Below are 22464 nucleotides of genomic sequence, written 5' to 3'. Positions count from 1 at the left end.
AGTGGTGGGTTGCCACGGGAACCCAACCTGAAGGGTTAGAGTTGATCGCCCTATGGGGTTTGAAAATTACCACACTTTTGCTTCCCGGTCAATTTTTTTACTTCCAGATTCAATCTTACATTCAATGTGTAGGATGTTTCATTTGAAATAAAACAAGTAGTAATTACACTATAAATAATTGTGTCATTTCTCCTAATTTAATATTTTCAGTTATAACCTCGCTTTCGTAATAGTAAAAAATCTGCTCTCATGCCCTGAAGACAACATGTGTATTTTATTGATTTAGTTAACCTTTATTTAACTAGGCAAGTCAGTTAAGAACAAATTCTTATTTACAATGACGGGCTGTACAGTTGGTAAATGGGGGAGAGAGAATGCACTTCAAAACACACAGTACATGCCAGGCATTCCCATGTGCGTTTGTGTGCGTTTGTGTGTGTGTGCGTGTGGACGTGTTTAACTATTCTTGTGGGGACCAGAAGTCCCTACAAGAATAGTAAACGAACAAAAAGTTGACCAGCTGGGGATATTTTGTTAGTCCCCACAAGGTCAAATGCTATTTCTAGGGGGTTTAGGGTTAAGGTTAGAATTAGTGTTAGGGTTAGAATTAAGTTAAATATTAAGGTTAGGAGCTAGGGTTAGTTGTAGGGTTAGGGTTAGGAGCTATGGTTAGGTTTAGGGTTAGGATAAAGTTTAGGCTTTTGGGTTAGGGTTAGGGTTAGGGTTAAGGTTAGGGTTAGGGTTAGGGTAAGAGTACTTATTTCTGTTTGTGTGTATCTGTGTTGAAAGTAGCGGAACACAATTGTTCTCTTTCTCTCATTTGGCTGTGGGGTCTCATCACAGGAATCCCACCGTAGAAGGGTGTGTTTGCGCGGCGCGTGTGTGTGTGTTTAACAGCACCAGTGGGGGTTGCTCTCCAGCCTCCTCTAGTTCCTCTGTGACTGTAGAGGTGTCTCAACTTCAGACGAGGCCTGTCAGGAAGAGCTGCTGCTGTGAAACCTCAGCACAGAGAATGTCCCAGGTCAATGCAGGTGTTAAAATAACACAGGCCTTTTCTTCAGAGCGCTGAAATATAGAAAAAAAAACACAAGTATAACAGGTATTCAATGACGAGCGGCTGTATCCCCATAGTTACCACCAAGACAAAGCAAGACTATTATTTGGTTGAACTCGTGAAAGGGGGAACTCCACATGAATGGATGGATAAGGGTTGAATGAAGCCTGAATGACATCACAACATTGCAGGAAACGTGATAAGCCAATACCAGACAAGCAAGCAGCACATCAGCTTTTATCTTCAATTGTTTTGAATTAAATCTAGCAGAGAAGAAAACTACCAGAATAATGTAATTGTAGCATTTCTTCTTCAGTTCATTGAGAGCAATGCATTGCTGGAGCCACTCTAAACCCCCGGGAGGATTTAACTGAAGACAAGAAGTCTGACTCTGTACGGGCTATTGTGATGCAGGTCTATCACTTTATAAGGTTCTAAGAACCAGAAGTTTAGATAAAGTGTGTTTTGCTCTTTCCTATTGGTCGCAGTGATTTATCTTTTGTAACCAATTACTGTAGCTTGAAGCATATTACACCTTTGCATCCCAGTTACATACTGTATAATAGCCAACATGCACTGTAGCATATCTCTGTAGCATATCTCTGTAGCATATCTCTGTAGCATATCTCTGTTCTTGTAAAGATGGAGAGAATGAATGCATATTGCCCAGTTGTTGTAATCCCTGCTCCCACCATTAGACAAGGAGTGAAGGAGTCTGGGTAGTGTAACTATAGAGCTGCCTGGAACAGTCTGAGCAGTGATCCGGCAACCTGAGGGAGCGGACGCACCGCACCGAGTGTCCATCTGCCGTTCATTCGCTGGTTCGTTCGGGCGCAGTGTTTTAGAGACCACCACTAAAACACACTGTGGGCGTGTGACTGCCGACGTGTTCGCGCGATTCTACATGTAAAATTGGATGTCAAATTACGGCTGCCACTCTGTTCAGAGGTGCTAAGTACTCTCTGCCGGTAAACGCTACCGGTGTGTCCGTGCCTTAACTCTCTCTACCAGTAATCCCTAAACCTCCGGGGCCTCCAGGCAGAGGGTTAAGGGACGGATAGGTTTCCTATGAGATGCCCCCAAGGCAGATGGATAGTTTTCCACCGTGATGCTTCTAAGGCAGTGAGGGGTGAGGGGGCTAAAGCTCAGGGTGAGCCCAGGCAACACAAAATCAACAGTCCGAGATCGGGAGGGAAAACAAGCAAAGAGGACAGCCCTAATTAAGGACCCCTGGGGTCCGGTAGAGAGCTGGGAAACCAGACTCTACAGATAAGTGACTGATCTGTCTGTGGACCCTCTGAGACTCCTTCTCTCCAGTCTCTAACATAACTTGTGTGAAGGAGCTAATTACAGTGTCTGGACAAAAACGCCACAGCCCTTCAATGGATCTTTGTTTTAACTGGTGCAAGCTGAGAAGCAACTCTATTCCCTAGATTGTGATGGGCACATGATAACAGGAAGTAGCCTACTTGAGTGTGTGTACAGTATGTGTGTTTCAGGAGGGAGTGGGCTGAAAAACACAAGGCAGATGTGTCAGGGTGGAGCCCTATCAACATGTTCCCTCGTTCTCCCCTCCTGTGGCATTAGCATTGTGATGCAGTATTTGGCACAATACATTTTAGTGGAACTATTGTGTCCCGTGGTAAATCATTGACGAGGAAGGGAGACCCGGATGGACTGGTAGATGTGTGTGTGTGTGTGTGTGTGTGTGTGTGTGTGTGTGTGTGTGTGTGTGTGTGTGTGTGTGTGTGTGTGTGTGTGTGTGTGTGTGTGTAGTCAGACGGGGGGTTTAATGAAGCTAAGCCAAACGACGAGTCATGAATAAACATCAGCTGGCTAATTAAACTCGGCCGTAGCAACTTTATTCATTAGTAAACCGGCAGCAAACACGACCGGGGATTTGGTGTGGAATGCTAATACTGTACTGAAACCTTGTCTGCTAGGAGGAGAGGATAACCTTGAGAGAAAGAGAGAGGGGGGAGGGCAGAGTGAGAGAGAGAGAGGCAGAGGAAGAGCGAGAAATAGAGAGAGAACAAGAAAGAGAGTGAAAACAACTCAACTCAGTGCCTGACCTCATTATCATGGAAGTTAAAACTCTCACAGTCTTTTACCTTGGGGGGGGGGGGCTCATCTGCTGAGGCCCAGGTGTCAAGTAGGATTTGTATATCTGGTAAACAAACACGTACAGAATACTGTAATTATTCCCACCGCTTTATCGGTTGTCAGGCACCAGACTCATAATTGGGGTGTGGGCGTCAAGAGGCGGTGTAGATACAGTGCAGTAATCTATAGCGTTTGTAATTCAATTGAAGAATGTCTTTTTTTTCTTTTCCCTTTGTTCTTCCCTTTATTCTTTTCTCTTCTCAGCTCTTCTCTTCTGTTTATTCTCTCTCTCTCTCTCCCTCTGTGCAGTGTTTTTGGGGGGGGAGGGGGCATTAAATGTGGATTTGGCATTGAATTCGTTATGCAAATAAGTTGAAATGTGCCAATAAAAGGTTGTTTAAAAATGCAATATCTCCCTTCCGTTCTGTCTCCGCAGCCTGTAACTGTAACCTGCATGCCAGGCGATGCCGTTTCAACATGGAGCTGTACAAGCTGTCTGGGAGGAAGAGCGGAGGAGTCTGTCTCAACTGTCGCCACAACACGGCCGGACGCCACTGTCACTACTGCAAGGAGGGTTACTACAGAGACCTGTCCAAAACCATCTCTCACAGGAAAGCCTGCAAAGGTACGCGGGGTCTGGTGAGGGCTACAGTCCTGGTCTGACTGTTACCTATGGGGCTCTCTTGTCGCTATAGTGACATGTAGCTCTATGATACACAACTGTTATCCAAAGTTACACTTCATGTCATAAATAGAGTACATTTAGAAAATCTCCTCATCTGAAAACAGCATATTGTGCATTTTTTTTAAATGTATTTAATAACCCAGCTAGTCATGTTGACTGGTGAATAACTAACTGCAAAGTCAGAGGACAACCTAGAGATAACCACTACGTTATGTGGCTCGCTCATCTCCTATGTAAAAGTTAAGAGCAGAATCAGGAGAATTTGATAAACACAGTGATCCATACATTCCTGGTCCATCTTACCCCCGTCCAGCTCTGTCAGTGGAGATGGGTCAGCGGGAGTCTGTGATGAGGTAGGGGTTTGGGGGGTCTCCTCACTGACACAGAGTTATTTGGCTTCATTTGGGGTGAGGGATGGGGGGGGGGTTGACAGGGCAAGCAAAACAAACAGGAGAGGTGTGAAGTGATTCCCGGCGAGGCGCAGGTCAGATGAGTGAGAGGAATTCTGGGATGGGGGGGGGGGGGGGTGGCAAGAACACATTTCTACACAGGTGTGCTCACCAGGGTTCATCAGGCAGTGGGGGGGGGGGGGGGGGGGGTGTAAAGGACGTCACGATTTCCTGAAATGTTTGGCCTTCACCTCGGGAGAGGTGAGGGTAAAAAGAAAGAAGAGAGAGAGAGAGAGAGAGAAAGAGAGAGAGAGAAAGAGAGAGAGAGAGAGAAAGAGGGTGAGAGAGAGAGAGAGAAAGAGGGAGAAGAAAGATTACCTTTTCAAACCTCCTATAGCTGAAGGGAAAGATAACAGGGAGCTAAAGCTCTGTTCAAACAAGGCCCGGTGACACCGTGAACGTGCCCCGCATACACACACACATACACACACAAACACACTCTTTAGAGCGCTTCCTTCCAAGGGCGTATAAAAGGGAAATATTAGCCTCTGGCTGACAGTTAGAGCTCCATGTTGTCCCACATTATTCATGGGGGAGGTAAATAAACAAACTAATCAATCAGTTTGACAGAGAAGCTGTCTTGTCTGTCTGAGAAAAAGTGCATCTGTGCAACTCAACCCATAGACACTATTCACAGGAGGAGGGATGCCTAAGTCAATGTATTTCAACTGTTGTTGTTCTCTTCATTTATCCACACCTGACATCGACACTACAGTACGAATGTGGATTAAGTGTCTGTTTCTTGTATAGTTTGTGATTATTTGCTTGTGTCTATTTAATGTCATATTTTCACATAACTGGAAGACATGAATTCGCTATGAAGTCCCATTTCTAAAAGATCTGTCAGTTTGACAGGACGAGAGAGATTGAGAGTAAACAGTCGGGTTTATCCAAACACCACATCCAACATGATTCATTCTTCTGCGTGAAAAAAGTCCTAATAACAAAAGTCGTGGAACCCAAACACCCATCCATCCCATTCGTGCCGTGTTCCCAGCTGAGAGTAACACTTTGGAATTTCGATCGGGGAATGCAAACAGACATCCATCACGAGAGGCTGTGTCTCATTAACCCCCATACCATATACCCTCCCCATCTCTATGAGGCGGTCTAATTGTTGGAGATGGAATAACCTCTTATTGTTCTCCCATCCATCCCGTTTTCACGTGGACAAGACTTGATTCTTTCAGCACCATAACTCACCCTCATGGTGGGTTTCCCTGTAATACCTTTAAGTCTACTGATGCATTTTTATCGCAGTGTTGATTGAAATGATCACATTTCATTGAATTAACATTTTAATTCAATTACATTTATTCATCAATGATATTTATTAATACATGTACATTTATGCCGCAGTGCTCCCCATATGTGTGCGAAGCTCCACTATCAAAAGACTACTGCTAGTCTTTTACCCCCGATTTTCAGAACCGTAGCAGATTTTAATAAGGACCAAAATGAATAATCCATCATACTCCCAGGTGAACCCTTTTACTCTGGCTTTTTATTAAATATGATTTGCTTTACTTGGAGAGCTAATGAAGACCTCTGGTTCTGAGTCAGAGGCAACATAGGATTTCTGAGGTAGTGTGTGTGTGTGTGTGTGTGTGTGTGTGTGTGTGTGTGTGTGTGTGTGTGTGTGTGTGTGTGTGTGTGTGTGTGTGTGTGTGTGTGTCTGTGTGTGTGTGTGTGTGTGTGTGTGTGTGTGTGTGTGTGTGTGTGTGTGTGTGTGTGTGTGTGGATGTGTGTGGATGTGTGTGTGTGTGGATGTGTGTGTGGATGTGTGTGTGTGTTGATGTGAGTGTGTGTGTGTGTGTGTGTGTGTGTGTGTGTGTGTGTGTGTGTGTGTGTGTGTGTGTGTGTGTGTGTGTGTCAGAGGCCACGGAGGATTTCTCAGGCGTAGTTGAATTAGGGTCAACAAACTAGCAGGAATTCGCTAATGGATTCACTGCAGCTTTGAGTAGTTAGTTAAGCCAAAGTTGAAATGCCACTCAAAACCCTCAATACGCACAATGAGTATTTGGGTCTATAGCTACTTCAGAGCCTAGAGTAACCAACTTTATTTCTGTTGAGATTTTGCAAGTAGTTCCAGTTTCCTAGTTTTTTTAAAAACAGTCTTAAAATGTTAGGTTTAACTGTAAATTATTAATTTCAATATTATGTCCATTATTTAATGGCACGAGACTTACTATACTCATGCCTTAAATATTATATCATAACAACTTGTGAAAAATGCATCAGTGTGGACCTCTAAGCACCTAATTCTGAACTATATGTGTGCATCCGGGACATGTGGGGCTCTGAACGTCTCTTGACTCCTTTGATTGCACCAACTGCCAACACCACCGACATGGAAAACTGAGAACTCTCTGTGCCTCCTCCATCATCTCAATGTCTTCTTTTGCATTGCTTTCTTTCTCTCTTTTTCCAGGCTGGTCTTCAACCTTTTGACTCATGCTCGTAACTGCTTGATTCTCTCCCTCTTTGCTGCTGCTATCTTGACGGCCAAACTGTACACATCCCTCCTGTTACTTTATATGTGATGTTTTTTAACGGAGGTTGTGGAATATGATATGGGTTCAGTTTTTATTTCTAGAAGATTCTAGGAATGGAGTCTACATCTGTGTTAGATTTTGAATATGTTTTTTTATTTTTGGAATCAACTGAGGATTGAGTCAAGCTTCTTGCCTATGTTCTCGAGAAGGTTACAAGCCTTAGGACTCAGACACACCGATAGCATTTGCTGGCCGAGAGTACTTAACACCTCTGCACGTAATTTGCGTACCGAGTGAAAAATAAAATAGAGCACGCTGAACGATCGGCAGACGAACGCTAGATCGACATTAGATGTGATGTGTACGAGCCGGACGTAAGTACGTAGAGGCGCATCAGTGCCAAGACCGAGCGACTAAAAAACAGCTTCTATTAGCAGGCCATCAGACTGTTGAACAGCCATCACTAGCCGGCTGCCAGGTGATGCACACTCACTCACTCACACAAAAACACAAGCTATCAAACACACACACACCTCATACTCACAAACACATGCACATACACACACACCCCCACACACATCCAACGCTGCTGTCCCATGTCATAGAGACATTGAACCACTGGACACTTCCCGTTTCACACAGAGTATTTAAATACTGTATTCCTGACACAGCTCATTCGGATATTTCTACTACTTTGTATTTAGTTACACTGTTTATACACACCACATATGTATTTACTTATATACTGGATTCTTGACATAGCTAACTTTGATATATCTACTCATGTACATATCATTCTTAGTATACAGTATATTGTGTACATTTTCCGGTGTACATTCAGTGCATTCGGAAAGTATTCAGACCCCTTCCCTTTTTCCACGTTTTGTTACGTTACAGCCTTACTCTAAAATTGATTAAACAAATAAAAAATCCTCATCAATCTACACACAATACCCTATAATGACAAATGTATTAAAAGTAAAAAACAGAAATACCTTATTTACATACGTGTTCAGACTCTGCTATGAGACTCGAAATTGAGCTCAGGTACATCCAGTTGTTTTAAAAACTAGGCAAGTCAGTTAAGAACAAATTCTCATTTACAATGACGGCCTACACCTGCCAAACCCGGACGATGCTGGGTATATTGTGCGCCGCCCTATGGGACTCCCAATCATGGCCGAGTGTGATACAGCCTGGATTCGAACCAGGGTGTCTGTAGTGATGCCTCTTGCACTGAGATGCAGTGCCTTAGACCGCTGTGCCACTCGGGAGCCTATTGGTCAGCCTTGAGATGTTGCTACAACTTGATTGGAGTCCACCTGTGGTCAATTGAATTGATTGGACATGATTTGGAAAGGCATACACCTGTCTATATAAGGTCCCACAGACAGTGCATTTCAGAGTAAAAACTAAGCCACGAGGTCGAAGGAATTGTTCGTAGAGCTCTGAGACAGGATTGTGTCGAGGCACAGATCTGTGGAAGGGTACCAAAACATTTCTTCAGCATTGAAGGTCCCCAAGAACACAGTGGCCTCCATCATTCTTAAATGGAAGAAGTTTGGGACCACCAAGACTCTTCCTAGAGCTGGCAGCACGGCCAAACTGAGCCCGATGGTCATTCTGACAGAGCACCAGAGTTCCTCTGTGGAAATTGGAGAACCTTCCAGAAGGACAACCATCTCTGCAGCACTCCACCAATCAGGCCATTATGGTAGAGTGGCCAGACGGAAGCTATTCCTCAGTAAAAGGCACATAACAGCCCACTTGGAGTTTGCCAAAAGGCACCTAAAGGACTCTCAGACCATGAGAAACAAGATTCTCTGGTCTGATGAAACCAAGATTGAACTCTTTGGCCTCAATGCCAAGCATCACGTCTGGAGGATGCCTGACACAATCCTTACGGTGAAGCATGGTGGTGGCAGCATCATGCTGTGGAGATGTTTTTCAGCAGCAGGGACTGGGAGACTAGTCAGGATTGAGGGAAAGATGAATAGAGCAAAGTACAGAGAGATCCTTGATGAAAATCTGCTCTAGAGTGCTCAAGACCTCAGACTGGGGCAAAGGTTCACCTTCCAACAGGACAATGACCCTAAGCACACAGTCAAGACAATGCAGGAGTGGCTTCAGGACAATCCTCTGAATGTCCTTGAGTGGCCCAGACAGAGCCCGGATTTGACCCCCATCGAACATCTCTGGAGACCTGAAAATAAATAGCTGTGCAGCAACGGTCCCCATCCAACCTGACAGAGCTTGAGAGGATCTGCAGAGAAGAATGAGAGAAACTCCCCAAATATAGGTGTGCCAAGCTACCCAAGAAGACTCTATGCTGTAATCGCTGCCAAAGGTGCTTCAACAAAGTACTGAGTAAAGGGTCTGAATACTTATGTAAATGTGATATTTTTTGGGGGGGTGTTGCAAAAATTTCTAAAATCAGTTTCTGCTTCGTCATTATGGGGTATTGTGTGTGGATTGATGAGGAAAACAAACAATTTAGTCCATTTAGAATAAGATGTAACAAAATGTGGAAAAGTCAAGGGGTCTGAATACTTTCCGAATGCACTGGATGTATAGATTGCATTTTGATTACTGTTACAGTGCTATTTGGGTTGTTAATTGGATTCGACCTGACATTCTTGATTTTTGTTGTAATTTAAAAAAAAAACTTTTTACTGCATTTGTGGGAACTAGTAACATAAGCATTTTGCTACACAACGCTATAACATCTGCTAAACTTTGTACGCAACCAATACACTTTGATTTGAACCTTTAGCTAGCAGGCTTAATTAAACCTCTACAGGATCGGTGGGTCCCCCACGGGACGGTTGAGCTAACGTAGGCCAATGCGATTAGCATGAAGTTGTAAGTTACAAGAACATTTCATAGACATATCTGATATTGGCAGAAAGCTTAAATTCTTGTTAATCTAACTGCACTGTCCAATTTACAGTAGCTATTGCAGTGAAAGAATACCATGCTATTGTTTGAGGAGATTGCACAGTTATGAACTTGAAAAGTTATTAATAAACCAATTAGGCACATTTGGGCAGTCTTGATACAACATTTTGAACAGAAACGTAATGGTTCATTGGATCAGTCTAAACCTTTGCACATACACTGCTGCCATCTAGTGGCCAAAATCTAAATTGCACCTGGACTGGAATAATACATTATTGCCTTTCTCTTGCATCTCCCAACTGAGTCATGTAACCTTTCAAAAACGCATGTTTTTTTCTTTGTATTATCTTTTACCAGATCTAATGTGTTATATTCTCCTACATTAATTTCACATTTCCACAATCTTCAAAGTGTTTCCTTTCAAATGGTATCAAGAATATGCATTTCCTTGCTTCAGCTCCTGAGCTACAGGCAGATTTGGGTATGTCATTTTAGGTGGAAATTGAAAAAAAGGGGCGGATCCTTAAGAGGTGTTTAACCTTCATAATCACCTAGTCAGTTAGATCATCATTGCCACAAACAGATTAAGATCCCAGATTAAGATTATTACGTTTATTTGTTATTTATCCGTGTCACTGAATGAACAGCGGCCAATAGCAGTGACACACACACACCCACGCACACCCACGCACACCCAGATCTACCAATCACAGACACCGTTACTGTACTCCCATAGGCTGTGAGCTCAGTCTTAGAACAGCAGTACAGCATATCCCTGTGGTCTAAACCCTTGCATGCCACCATGTAAATAACATGTCATTACACTAGGTCCCCACACTACTAGGAAATAATTACTCATCTCATATGCAAGAGAAACTTCCTATGTTCCTCTGTTAATTTGTCCTAACTCCTTCAAACTCACTGATGCCTCAGACCAAAACGAAAGCATAAACAGATTCCATCGTCATTTATAAAATCCTCAGCTTACCTAAGCAGTTTTGTTCAGTTTAATTTCTGAAACTAGCCAGAGTGAAAGCCCTAATGTAATTATAAGCAAACATTGTCCGAGTTAGGCTGCGGTGTTCGATTACATCAAAACAAGAATTATTGGTAATTACGTTAAGGTGACAAATGATATGACGCATGATCCTGTCCGCTTGCCAGGTAAAACATTTGCACAGAACTATATTTGGAACTTTGCTGGCAATGAGTGAAGATATGAGTCTTCACTCATTACGAAGGTCTCCACCATTGCAAAGGCCTCCCTCCCTCCCTCCCTCCCTCCCTCCCTCCCTCATATTAACCATCTCTTTCTCGCTCTCTCTCCATATTAACCACCTCTCTCTCTCAATATTAACCATTTCTCTCTCCCCCCCTCTCGCTCTCTGTGTTAATGAAGTTAACACATACACTGCTTTACCTATTATATATCAACTCCTATGAACCATCTTGTGCTTAGTGCTTAGCTTGTAAAATGATTTACAGTCCGGCATATCATAACTCAAGATAATTCAATGAAAACTAAAACCGCGTAACTAATTTCTGTTCGCTCCTCCAGTGACATAAATACACACCATGCAGCTACACTAAAGTGACAGCAATTAAGGCCCTCAGTTATTTATTGTTCAACGGGAACCTTTGCTGGGTAGCTCTTGGACAGAATAAGCCCTTTAGCAATACAAGAGGGTAGAAGAGTACAGAGTCTTGCTTTTATATGAGAAACTCGATCACTTCAAATGACTCCCATGTGAGACCATTGCGAAGGTAAACTGAGAGCAAACGGCCATTTTGGCCCAGAAAGAACAGTGCCCAGAGCCTAGATTTATGGCTTCACCCCTCATTGACTAGAGCGTAAACACAGAATGCATTTCGATTGAGGGCCTGGGCCCTAAGTGACTACTTATGAAAGGTGCATCTTGTTCGTTTCTCTAACACCTTTGTTGGTAGAGCTAAAGTAATATCACATTTTGGCACAGTGTCCGGGCGTGGCCCAAGGCCCACCATGCTTAGAGTTTATTGGATAGGGAACCTATTGTTGATACCACACAGGTGGTTGGGCCTAAATCCCATGTCGTATAGATGGTTAATTAACATGGTATGATAGCCAAAGTGGGCAACAAGGTAGAAGCTCTCTGGGTGGTCTGGTCACGAATCTAACAAACTCAGCACCGCAAATATTAGTTGAGTTGATAAAGAGTTTGATACGCTGGCTGCCATGCCACCCCTTTTAGGAGGTTTGTGGCCAAGTAATATGTAGATGCTGTGATAACGGTAATGAAACTAAATCATTGACACCAGCCTTGGATCTTTGGTTATGATGTTTTCAAAATCTGACGATGAAAGGAGTGTCTGGAAAGCTATTCTATTGAGAGAAATACCAAGCTTACTGCAGCAGGGTACCATATTAGTGCCATTACTTTCATCGTAACTCGCACAGTAACATCAGCCGGTGTGTAATCACTTCACTGAGCTGAACCATGAGGAACAAGTTTTACAAACAGAACAAAAATGTGTCTTTGTCAAAGGAAACTCTCAGTTTCAGTTAGAATAACACATAGAAGCCATTACGTTCTCCTCTCCATATGTCTTTTGCACTGTAGAACTTTATTAACCATAAATAACATTATGTTAGGGATTTAAAAAAAATCATGTTTTTCATAACTTCTCTGGAAATGAAAAAGAAAGTCATCTTTTTGTTGCTGTTGTCAATTATATTGACTTACATGTATTGTGTTGCATGTAAAATGGCAACTATATAGGAATAATATTGTCTGTATGCCCATATAGGCTCTTGCCTTGGCCAAAAGTGTGACATCCCTAAGGTTTCCAATTACTTTAATCAATAAAATACCAAAACTTATGAAAACCCAAAGTTAGATAGACATTCCCTGTATCAGATGAACATGTCATTGAAAAAAGGCCCGAGTCATGTAACATTATTTAATCTCTCCTCTCCACACATTTTTGCGGACCAGTAGAAACCTAATTATAATAGAACACAGACATGGCTCGGGTTGGGCCTTATCCAACAGCCAACATATTATTCTTATAGGCACCGAACGCACAAACCCAAACTGGGGGGGAGCATTACAGTTCAAACTTCAAACGCGGGCTTTATGGTAAACGATTGGCAGAGTTAAAAAATTCTCACATTGAGCAATGATCGTCTCCTATGAAGAGCGAGCTCCTTTGAAATGCCTTCCATCACCCTCCCCGTTAACCAACAACATTTTTCACTCTTTTATGTGCATCTCCCTCCTCAAAGTTTGTGTGTGTGTGTGTTACACTAGTAGGGAACTCAATCCTAACTCCATCTGAGCCTCTCCAAGGTCTTCATATAGAGAACGAAACATTTATATACAGGACCAAGCCCCTCAACCTTCAGAGCTCCTCAACCGGCTTAGTACTTTAACAATGGGTTATAAAAAGCCTCTGTTCCCCAGGCTCATATAAAAAAGGCCTATTCTCTCCCAGACTGCTCCTTTAACTAGCTCATCTTGAGGACCAAGAGAAGCACTTTCTCTCCCCACTTCAAGTGTGTGTCAAAGAGGTTGGAAGGAGCTAGCCTTTCGCTAGCCTAGCTAGCCCCTGTAACTAGCTCATCATGAGGGGCTCATTAGCCCTTTCTCTGCCCTCTACAAGTGTGTGCGAATGAGGACTGGGGGATGGAAGGAGTTAGCCTTTTTCGCTAGCTAGTGTCCCTATCTTGCCCAGCCATCTGGAGTAGCTGTGAGGAAGGATAGCAGGATAGCGTAGCTACTTAAGTGCTAAGTGGACACCCACTTGAAGCTTAAACTCTCCCCAGGTGGGTCCCCAGCAGGCTGTGGCAGTCAGACAGGGCAGGGGTGCCCTGGGAAGAGAGAGAGAAACACCATTGTAAATACAACCCATATTTATTTATTTTCCCTTTTGTACTTTTACTATTTGCACATCGTTACAACACTGTATACAGCCATAATATGACGTTTGAAATGTCTCTATTCCTTTGGAACTTTTGTGAGTGTAATGCTTACTGTTAATTTTATGTTGTTTATTTGACTTTTGTTTATTATCTATTTCACTTGCTTTGGAAATGTAAACATGTGTTTCCCATGCCAATAAAGCCCTTTGAATTGAATTGAAATTGAGAGAGAGAGCGAAAGAGTGAGAGAACGAGAGAGTCTGGGAATGAAAGAGACACCCAGGGAGAGAGAAAACGAGAGAACAAGCGAAAAAGAGCAGCCCACCTGCAGACCATGTGCGGAGCAACTTGATTTACTGGCAGGCTTAAGCTGTGGTTAGTGGGGCAGACGCTCTTAAAAACACGGTGCTAGCTCTCAGAAGCTCTGAAGAGGGCCGCACTTTGCCCTCCCTAACGCCCCCCCCTACCCCACACCCCTCCGCCCCACTGACAGGCTCTTAAATTTACGTGCCTGAAGACGTGCCCGATTGGCCTCTACACTTGTTTATAGATTGTGTGTAAGCCCCCCACCCCCTTTTTTTCTCTCTCTGTTTTCTAGCCTCCAACACTCCCCTCCTCTCCCAGACAAAATGAGGCAATGAAACCTGGTGACAGATTGGCCTGATAAAGTGGTAATCGTTACACTCGCTTTAAAGCCCACCGACCTGATAACTGAGGGGAGAGGGCTACGGATTCCCACTCCGTTGTCTGATTAAGATAAGCGAGTTTAGTAGCAACAGCTACTGACTCACATAATACAGACAAAGAGAGAGAGAGAGAGAGAGAGAGAGAGAGAGAGAGGGAGGAAGGAAGCAGAGAGAGAGAGAGATCGAGAGGGAGGAGGGGAAGAGAGAGAGAGGAGGGGAGGGGAAGAGAGAGAGAGAGAGAGAGAGAGAGAGAGGGGAGGGGAAGAGAGAGAGAGGGGAGGGGAAGAGAGAGATAGAGGGAGGAAGCGGAGAGAGAAAGAGGGAGGAAGGGGAGAGAGAGAGAGGGAGGAAGGGGGGAGAGAGAGAGAGGGAGGAAGGGGCGGAGAGAGAGAGAGAGAAAGCGGAGAGAGAGCGAGAGGGAGGAAGGGGAGTGAGCGATAGAGGGGAGGGGAAGAGAGAGAGAGAGAGAGAGGAGGGGAAGAAAGAGAGAGAGAGAGCGAGAGAGGTGAGGGGAAGAGAGATAGAGAGAGAGACTGGCTCATAGACTGTATGAATCAACCAAAATACAAACTCTTCTCATAAAATCTTGTACTGAATATCAATAAAACTGATAAATCATTATCTCTACTATTATTCTGACATTTCACATTCTTAAAATAAAGTGGTGATCCTAACTGACCTAAGACAGGGAATTTTTACAAGGATTATATGTCAGGAATTGTGAAGAACTGAGTTTAAATGTATTTGGCTAAGGTGTATGTAAACTTCCGACTTCATCTGTAACATTCCCACCATGGGGAATGAGAATGCACATTGTGGTCTGTAACAGCAGTGTAACCGCTTATACCCACAAAACCTCAAATTGCATAGCTCAAACTGAGACCTTTGATGATTCTCAGCAAGTTTAGCAGCAACAGCTACCAACTCACATAATACAGACAAAGAGAGAGAGAGAGCGGGAGGAAGCAGAGAGAGAGAGAGAGAGGGAGGAAGCCGAGAGAGAGAGAGAGCGGGAGGAAGCAGAGAGAGAGAGAGGGAGGAAGAGGAGAGAGAGAGGGAGGAAGCGGAGCGAGAAAGAGAGGGAGGAGGGGAAGAGAGAGAGTGCGGGGAGGGGAAGAGAGAGAGAGAGAGTGAGAGAGGGGAGGGGAAGAGAGAGAGAGGAGGGGAAGAGAGAGAGAGAGCGAGAGAGGGGAGGGAAAGAGAGAGAGAAGAGGGGAAGAGAGAGATAGAAAGGGAGAGGGAGCGAGAGAGAGGAGGGGAAGAGAGAGAAAGAGAGAGAGAAAGAGGGGAGAGGAAGAGAGAGAGAGAGCAGGGAAAGAGAGAGAGAGCGAGAGAGGGGAGGGGAAGAGAGATAGAGAGGGAGACTGGCTCATAGACTGTATGAATCAACCAAAATACAAAATCTTCTCAGAAAATCTTGTACTGAATCTCAACATTCTCTGGTCATAAGATCTAGTCATTTAGTAGAGTCCCAGTTAAAAGCAGAGGCTAAGTAACATTCACATACAGTTGAAGTCGGAAGTTTACATACACTTAGGTTGGAGTCATTAAAACTCTTTTTTCAACCACTCCACAAATTTCTTGTTAACAAACTATAGTTTTGGCAAGTCGGTTAGGACATCTACTTTGTGCATGACACAAGTCATTTTTCCAACAATTGTTTACAGACAGATTATTTCACTTATAATTCATTGTATCACAATTCCAGTGGGTCAGAAGTTTACATACAGTAAGTTGACTGTGCCTTTAAACAGCTTGGAAAATTCCAGAAAATGATGTCATGGCTTTAGAAGCTTCTGATAGGCTAATTGACATCATTTGAGTCAATTGGAGGTGTACCTGTGGATATATTTCAAGGCCTACCTTCAAATTCAGTGCCTCTTTGCTTGACATCATGGGAAAATCAAGAGAAATCAGCCAAGTCCTCAGAAGAAAAATTGTAGACCTCCACAAGTCTGTTTCATATATGGGAGCAATTTCCAAATGCCTGAAGGTACCACATTCATCTGTACAAACAATAGTACGCAAGTATAAACACCATGGGACCACGCAGCTGTCATACCGCTCAGGAAGGAGAAGCGCTCTGTTTCCTAGAGATGTACGTACTTTGGTGCAAAAAGTGCAAATCAATCCCAGAACAACAGCAAAGGACCCTGTGAAGATGCTGGAGGAAACAGGTACAAAAGTATCTATATCCACAGTAAAACGAGTCCTATATCGATATAACCTGAAAGGCCGTTTAGCAAGGAAGAAGCCACTGCTCCAAAACCGCCATAAAAAGCCAGACTACGGGTTGCAACTGCACATGGGGACAAAGATCGTACTTTTTGGAGAAATGTCCTCTGGTCTGATGAAACAAAATAGAACTGTTTGGCCATAATAACCATCATTATGTTTGGAGGAAAAAGGGGGAGGCTTGCAAGCCAAAGAACACCATCCCAACCGTGAAGCCCGGGGGTGGCAGCATCATGTTGTGGGGGTGCTTTGCTGCAGGAGGGACTGTTGCACTTCACAAGATAGATGGCATCATGAGGATGGAAAATCATGTTCATATATTGAAGCAACATCTCAAGACATCAGTCAGGAAGTTAAAGCTTGGTCGCAAATGGGTCTTCCAAATGGACAAGGACCCCAAGCATACTTCCAAAGTTGTGGCAAAATGGTTTAAGGACAACAAAGTCAAGGTATTGGAGTGGCTATCACAAAGCACTGACCTCAATCCTATAGGACATTTGTGGGCAGAACTGAAAAAGCGTGTGCGAGCAAGGATGCCTACAAACCTGACTCAGTTACACCAGCTCTGTCAGGAGGAATGGGCCAAAATTCACCCAATTTATTGTGGGAATCTTGTGGAAGGCTACCTGAAACGTTTGACCCAAGTTAAACAATTTAAAGGCAATGCTACCAAATACTAATTGAGTGTATGTAAACTTCTGACCCACTGGGAATATGATGAAAGAAATAAAAGCTGAAATAAATCATTATCTATACTATTATTCTGACATTTCACATTCTTAAAATAAAGTGGTGATCCTAACTGACCTAAGACAGGGAATTTTTCAAGGATTATATGTCAGGAATTGTGAAGAACTGAGTTCAAATGTATTTGGCTAAGGTGTATGTAAACTTCCGACTTCATCTGTAACATTCCCACCATGGGGAATGAGAATGCACATTGTGGTCTGTAACAGCAGTGTAACCGCTTATACCCACAAAACCTCAAATTGCATAGCTCAAACTGACGCCTTGATGATTCTCATAGTGACAAGAGACACTAGAGAGATGTAGGGAGGGGTCATTCTGAAGGACAATACGCCCGCAGGCTAAAACCCGACATCACTGGCTGAAACCCAAAGTCATTTTCTGAAACCCGACATCATTGGCTGAAAACCAGTAATTCGCTGAAACCCGACATCATTGGTTGTTCTATAGGACATACTGTAAACATTCAACACGGAACACAGCCCATGGGACGCACACAACCAGACCAAAGTCACATAGTTCTGTTACCCTGGCAACAACGTCTCATGGAGCTTCGGGGCTTGCTGACTAGAGGACAGATTGTTAGAGAAGTTCTGGTATTGATTAGAACAGACATGGGCAAACTACGGCCCGCGGGCCACATACGGCCCGTTAGGCTTTTTAATCCGGCCCGCCGAACTTGTCCAAATTATAGTAAAAACCTCCTTTTTTTCCCCTTTCCCTGCAATGCCCACGTTTCCCCAATAGATGGCGCACTCAAAACACATTGACCGTTGTTGGAGTGGCGCGTATTTCTCTTTATTTCACTTTAATTTTCACTTCGTTTCACGTCACCATTAAGCCCTTCTGTGAAAATGAGCGGACCAAAGAGAAGGAAAGTGGACAGCGAATGCCGAGTGTTTAATAAGGAGTGGACAACAAAATACTTCTTCACTGAAGTCCGATCAACGGCTGTATGTCTGATATGCCAAGAAGCTGTTGCGGTTTTCAAAGAGTACAATATCAGCCGTCACTTTGCCACGAAGCATGCAAACTATGCTAGCAAGCAGTCAACACAAGAACGGGCGGCTACTGCTCAGAGGTTGGCAGCTAATTTACAGAGTCAACAGAACTTTTTTCACCGACAAACTGCAATTCAAGAGTCAAGTACCAAGGCAAGTTAGGCGAGGGCGTCCGTGGCGAGTTTGTAGAGCGCGCGGTCAGGACAATCCATCCATGATTTTGCGGAGTTTAACACAAGTAGATATTATTGAGCTTGAGTATTTCGTTGTGTAATAATATGTTTTGAATGTTGAAAGTGATTCCATTTTTCAATAAATGTTGATTTCTTTAACTTTGCACCTTCGATTGAAACTTATTAAAAACAGACGCAATCTTGATAAATCACAGTGCGTATGTTATTTTAATCTATTTACATTTCCTCATCCCGGTATCTGCGAAATAGTATGTAAATGCCATATCTTGCATATTCCTTGAGACAAATTTATTAACTGATAAGGGCTATTTTTCACATTTGAAAGACAGTTAATAAATTGGGTTGTAGTGTTCTTACTGTGCTATGAGGTTTGCACACACTACATTTAATGCTTTAGTATATCCGGCCCAAACACTCCCTCCAAATGCTCCTGGCCCGGCCCCTCTGTCAAATTTTAGAACCCATTGTGGCCCGCGAGTCAAAAAGTTTGCCCACCCCTGGATTAGAATATAGGATTTGCGTCATGTGTGACATATCGTTATGGTAACCACGCCATGCCTGGATATGAACAGTACAAACAAACACAAGGAAAAACTTTGTCAATAGTTTAACATGATTTATTATAATAGTTTACCTGTTATTCAGCACTTTATCAAACTTGATATAGTGAGTTTAGTTGGCAAGATAGACCAACTGTGGGTTTAGTTGAAAATAAAGACAGGGGGTTGGGGTTAGCCTAGTGCAGGAAAAAATGCTGCATTCCTGAAGCATATGTCTTAGATAGATTTCCTCTCTGCCTGGGGAGTCTGACAGCCATTTTGGTTCCAGACTCAAACCTCTGATTAATAAAAAACAGCCAATCAGGATTATCACTCCTATTTAATCATCTAGTAAACACAGTCGCCTGCTCCATTCTCCGTCTTTCACACACACGCACACACATATTATAGAAAGAAGACAAAACATTTTGATCCCGGACAATCCTACTGTCATGATCATGCTACCATGATAGCAGCTTGGAAAGAGCTAACGATTCCCAGCAGTCAATGTCAACTAGTGCTGTATGCCAGTTTGAATATGCTGAGTGTATGCTGTTCGTGGGTTCTTGCAGCAATGGCACTGCAAGTCAAGCTTGTCGTGTTGTGGACCCAAGTAAGTCCTGTCACTCTTCCTGCAGCAAGCCTCACAAGCTTCACTGTCCCCTTTTGTCCTCGACGCTCACATTTCCAACCCTGTTGTTGCCACCGCCACTGCTGTTGTTGTTGTTTTGTACTGTATCTGTACTCTCTCTGTATATGGGTGTTACGTGTTTTTGTGTCCCCACCCACGCCAAACATGTGTTCTCTTACCTCTTCTCTTCTGTTCCTCACAGCATGTGATTGCCATCCCGTGGGTGCTGCTGGCAAAACCTGTAACCAAACCACGGGTCAATGTCCCTGTAAAGACGGCGTGACTGGTATCACGTGCAACCGCTGCGCTAAAGGCTACCAGCAGAGCCGCTCGCCCATTGCCCCCTGCATAAGTACGTGGAACCCAGCCTTTCCTAGTTGCCTGAACTTGCCTCACCAGCCACCAGCCACCCATATTAAAACCTTTGATCGAGATATGACTTTTGCCCATTCCATCTCTATGCTTGAAACTTTCATACACACCTCCACAAAGAAACTTACAAAAAGGAACAAACTCACTCAACTAACAACCGACTACACCCACCCACCCACCCTCCCTCCCTCCCTCCCTCCCTCCCTCTCTCCCTCTCTCCCTCTCTGTCCTGGCCTGACAAACACACACTACATGGCACAGAATCCTACTCTTCTTCTTTCTCTCTTCCATTGGTTTCCTCAGACAAGCATTTAGTCACAGTGTTCTGACCAACCGGTAAATCTGAAAGTTAAAATAAACAAATCATCCCCCAGAATACTCTGTGAAGCCTCAACCTCTCCATGTTGACAGTCCCCATAAATCCAACAGTGCCAAGTCCAGGTCCAGAGCCTAGTTAACGAACACCAACTTTAGGATCCACCAGTGTCCCTCATTGGCTGAACAGGGAAAAGGGCCAATGACCAAGGGCAATCAGCATCTCAAAACAAAAATAAAATGGCTGCCACTTTAGCTTAATTATTTGGCATTTGTTTTCAGACTCCCAAACAATACATTTTAATTGCTGATTTTGGTCAATAAAATTATGATTCAGAGGTAAAATAAAAGCTATTATGAAATGAATTCTTCCGAAGGGATATTTTTGGCCAATGTCCAAGCCAAGGGGATAATTAAACCTACAAACTCCATTGGAATCGGATATCTTTGATTTTCCTGGGAAAGTCGCGCCACTCAGTCGGAGGTGTGAACCTTGGAGATGCTGAGGTCCCAGCGATCAGATGGGATCAACACAAATATTTAGTTTCTTCAATAATTGCTAAATAATCTTTTTTAAAGCCCTTCCCATTAACATTTAGCGATACTAAAACCTCCTGCCAATTTCAGTTTTAACAGGGAGGGTTAAAATGTCACATCTCTGACTTCATATACTTTCCAATGTAGAGGGTCGTAAATCAGACCATACGAGTCGATTATGAGAAACAGGCTCATTATTATTATGTGATCTGGCACACGTGGCTGAATCCTGATCGGCTATCAGGGCTTGGCAGGTCGATTAGCAGTGACACAGAGTAATCAGTAGAGAGTAAAAACCACATGGCCTCTGGCAGCAATTCTTTTTCTTGTCACAAGACAAATGCTTGCATTCTTAATGAGAAAAAAACAAATTAGGCCTGTATAAATTAAACAATTAAGGGAAAAGGGATACCTAATCAGTTGCACAACTGAATGCATTCAACCGAAATGTGTCTTCCGCATTTAACCCAACCCCTCTGAATCAAAGAGGCACAGGGGGGCTGCCTTAATCGACGTCCACGTCATCGGTGCCCGGGGAGCAGTTGTTGTTGGGGGTTAACTGCCTTGCTCAAAGGCAGTACGGCAGCAACCTTTTGGTTACTGGCCCAAAACTCTTAACCACTAGGTTACTTGCCGCCGCTATGATTAGTACACTTTTAGATTCATAATGTTTATATACAGTATACAGTACTAGACTATACTACATGATTGGGATAAGTCCTAATCAAATCAGAGGCGTTGAGCAAAAGACTTGATTCTTTCTTCCTTTACCACACAGAATCTTCATCTACAGTGGCGTGCAAAATTATTCACCCCCGTTGGCATTTTTCCTATTTTGTTGCCTTACAACCTGAAATTAAAATACATTTTTGGGGGGTTTGTATCATTTGATTGACACAACATGCCTACCACCTTGAAGATGCAAAATATTTTTTATTGTGAAACAAACAAGAAATAAGACAAAAAACTGAAAACTTGAGCGTGCATAACTATTCACCCCCCCCCCAAAGTCAATACTTAGTAGAGCCACCTTAAGCTTGGCACATCTAGCCACTGGGATTTTTGCCCATTCTTCAAGGCAAAACTGCTCCAGCGCCTTCAAGTTGGATGAGTTCCTGCTGGTGTACAGCAATCTTTAAGTCAAACCATAGATTCTCAATTGGATTGAGGTCTGGGCTTTGACTAGGCCATTCCAAGACATTTAAATGTTTCCCCTTAAACCACTCGAGTGTTGCTTTAGTAAGGTCATTGTCCTGCTGGAAGGTGAACTTCCGTCCCAGTCTCAAATCTCTGGAAGACAAACAGGTTTCCATCAAGAATTTCCCTGTATTTAGTGCCATCCATCATTCCTTCAATTCTGACCAGTTTCCCAGTCCCTGCCGATGAAAAAAATCCCCACAGCATGATGCTGCCACCACCATGCTTCACCGTGGGGATGGCGTTCTCGGGGTGATGGAATAGCGTTTTCCTTGATGGCCAAAAAGCTAAATTTTAGTCTCATCTGACCAGAGGACTTTCATCCATATGTTTGGGGAGTCTCCCACATGCCTTTTGGGGAACACCAAACGTGTTTGCTTATTTTTTTCTTTAAGCAATGGCTTTTTTTCTGGCCACTCTTCTGT

At 43.5% G+C, this 22464-nt stretch overlaps 1 protein-coding gene across 1 annotated transcript in view; it reads left to right on the top strand.

Moving 5' to 3' along the window:
* Window positions 1-22464, top strand: part of LOC120066663 (netrin-1-like) — an 89365-nt gene that overhangs the window by 42819 nt on the left and 24082 nt on the right. The window contains exons 2-3 of the mRNA XM_039018100.1: window positions 3594-3782; window positions 19821-19970. Coding sequence (XP_038874028.1) covers window positions 3594-3782; window positions 19821-19970 — 339 coding nt within the window. The remainder of the gene's footprint in view (window positions 1-3593; window positions 3783-19820; window positions 19971-22464) is intronic.

The sequence above is a fragment of the Salvelinus namaycush genome, chromosome 2 (assembly GCF_016432855.1).
Source record: "Salvelinus namaycush isolate Seneca chromosome 2, SaNama_1.0, whole genome shotgun sequence".
Taxonomy (NCBI): Eukaryota; Metazoa; Chordata; class Actinopteri; order Salmoniformes; family Salmonidae; genus Salvelinus; species Salvelinus namaycush.
The sequence above is the reverse complement of the archived record's forward strand: the minus strand, read 5'-3'. Positions and strand labels throughout refer to the sequence as shown.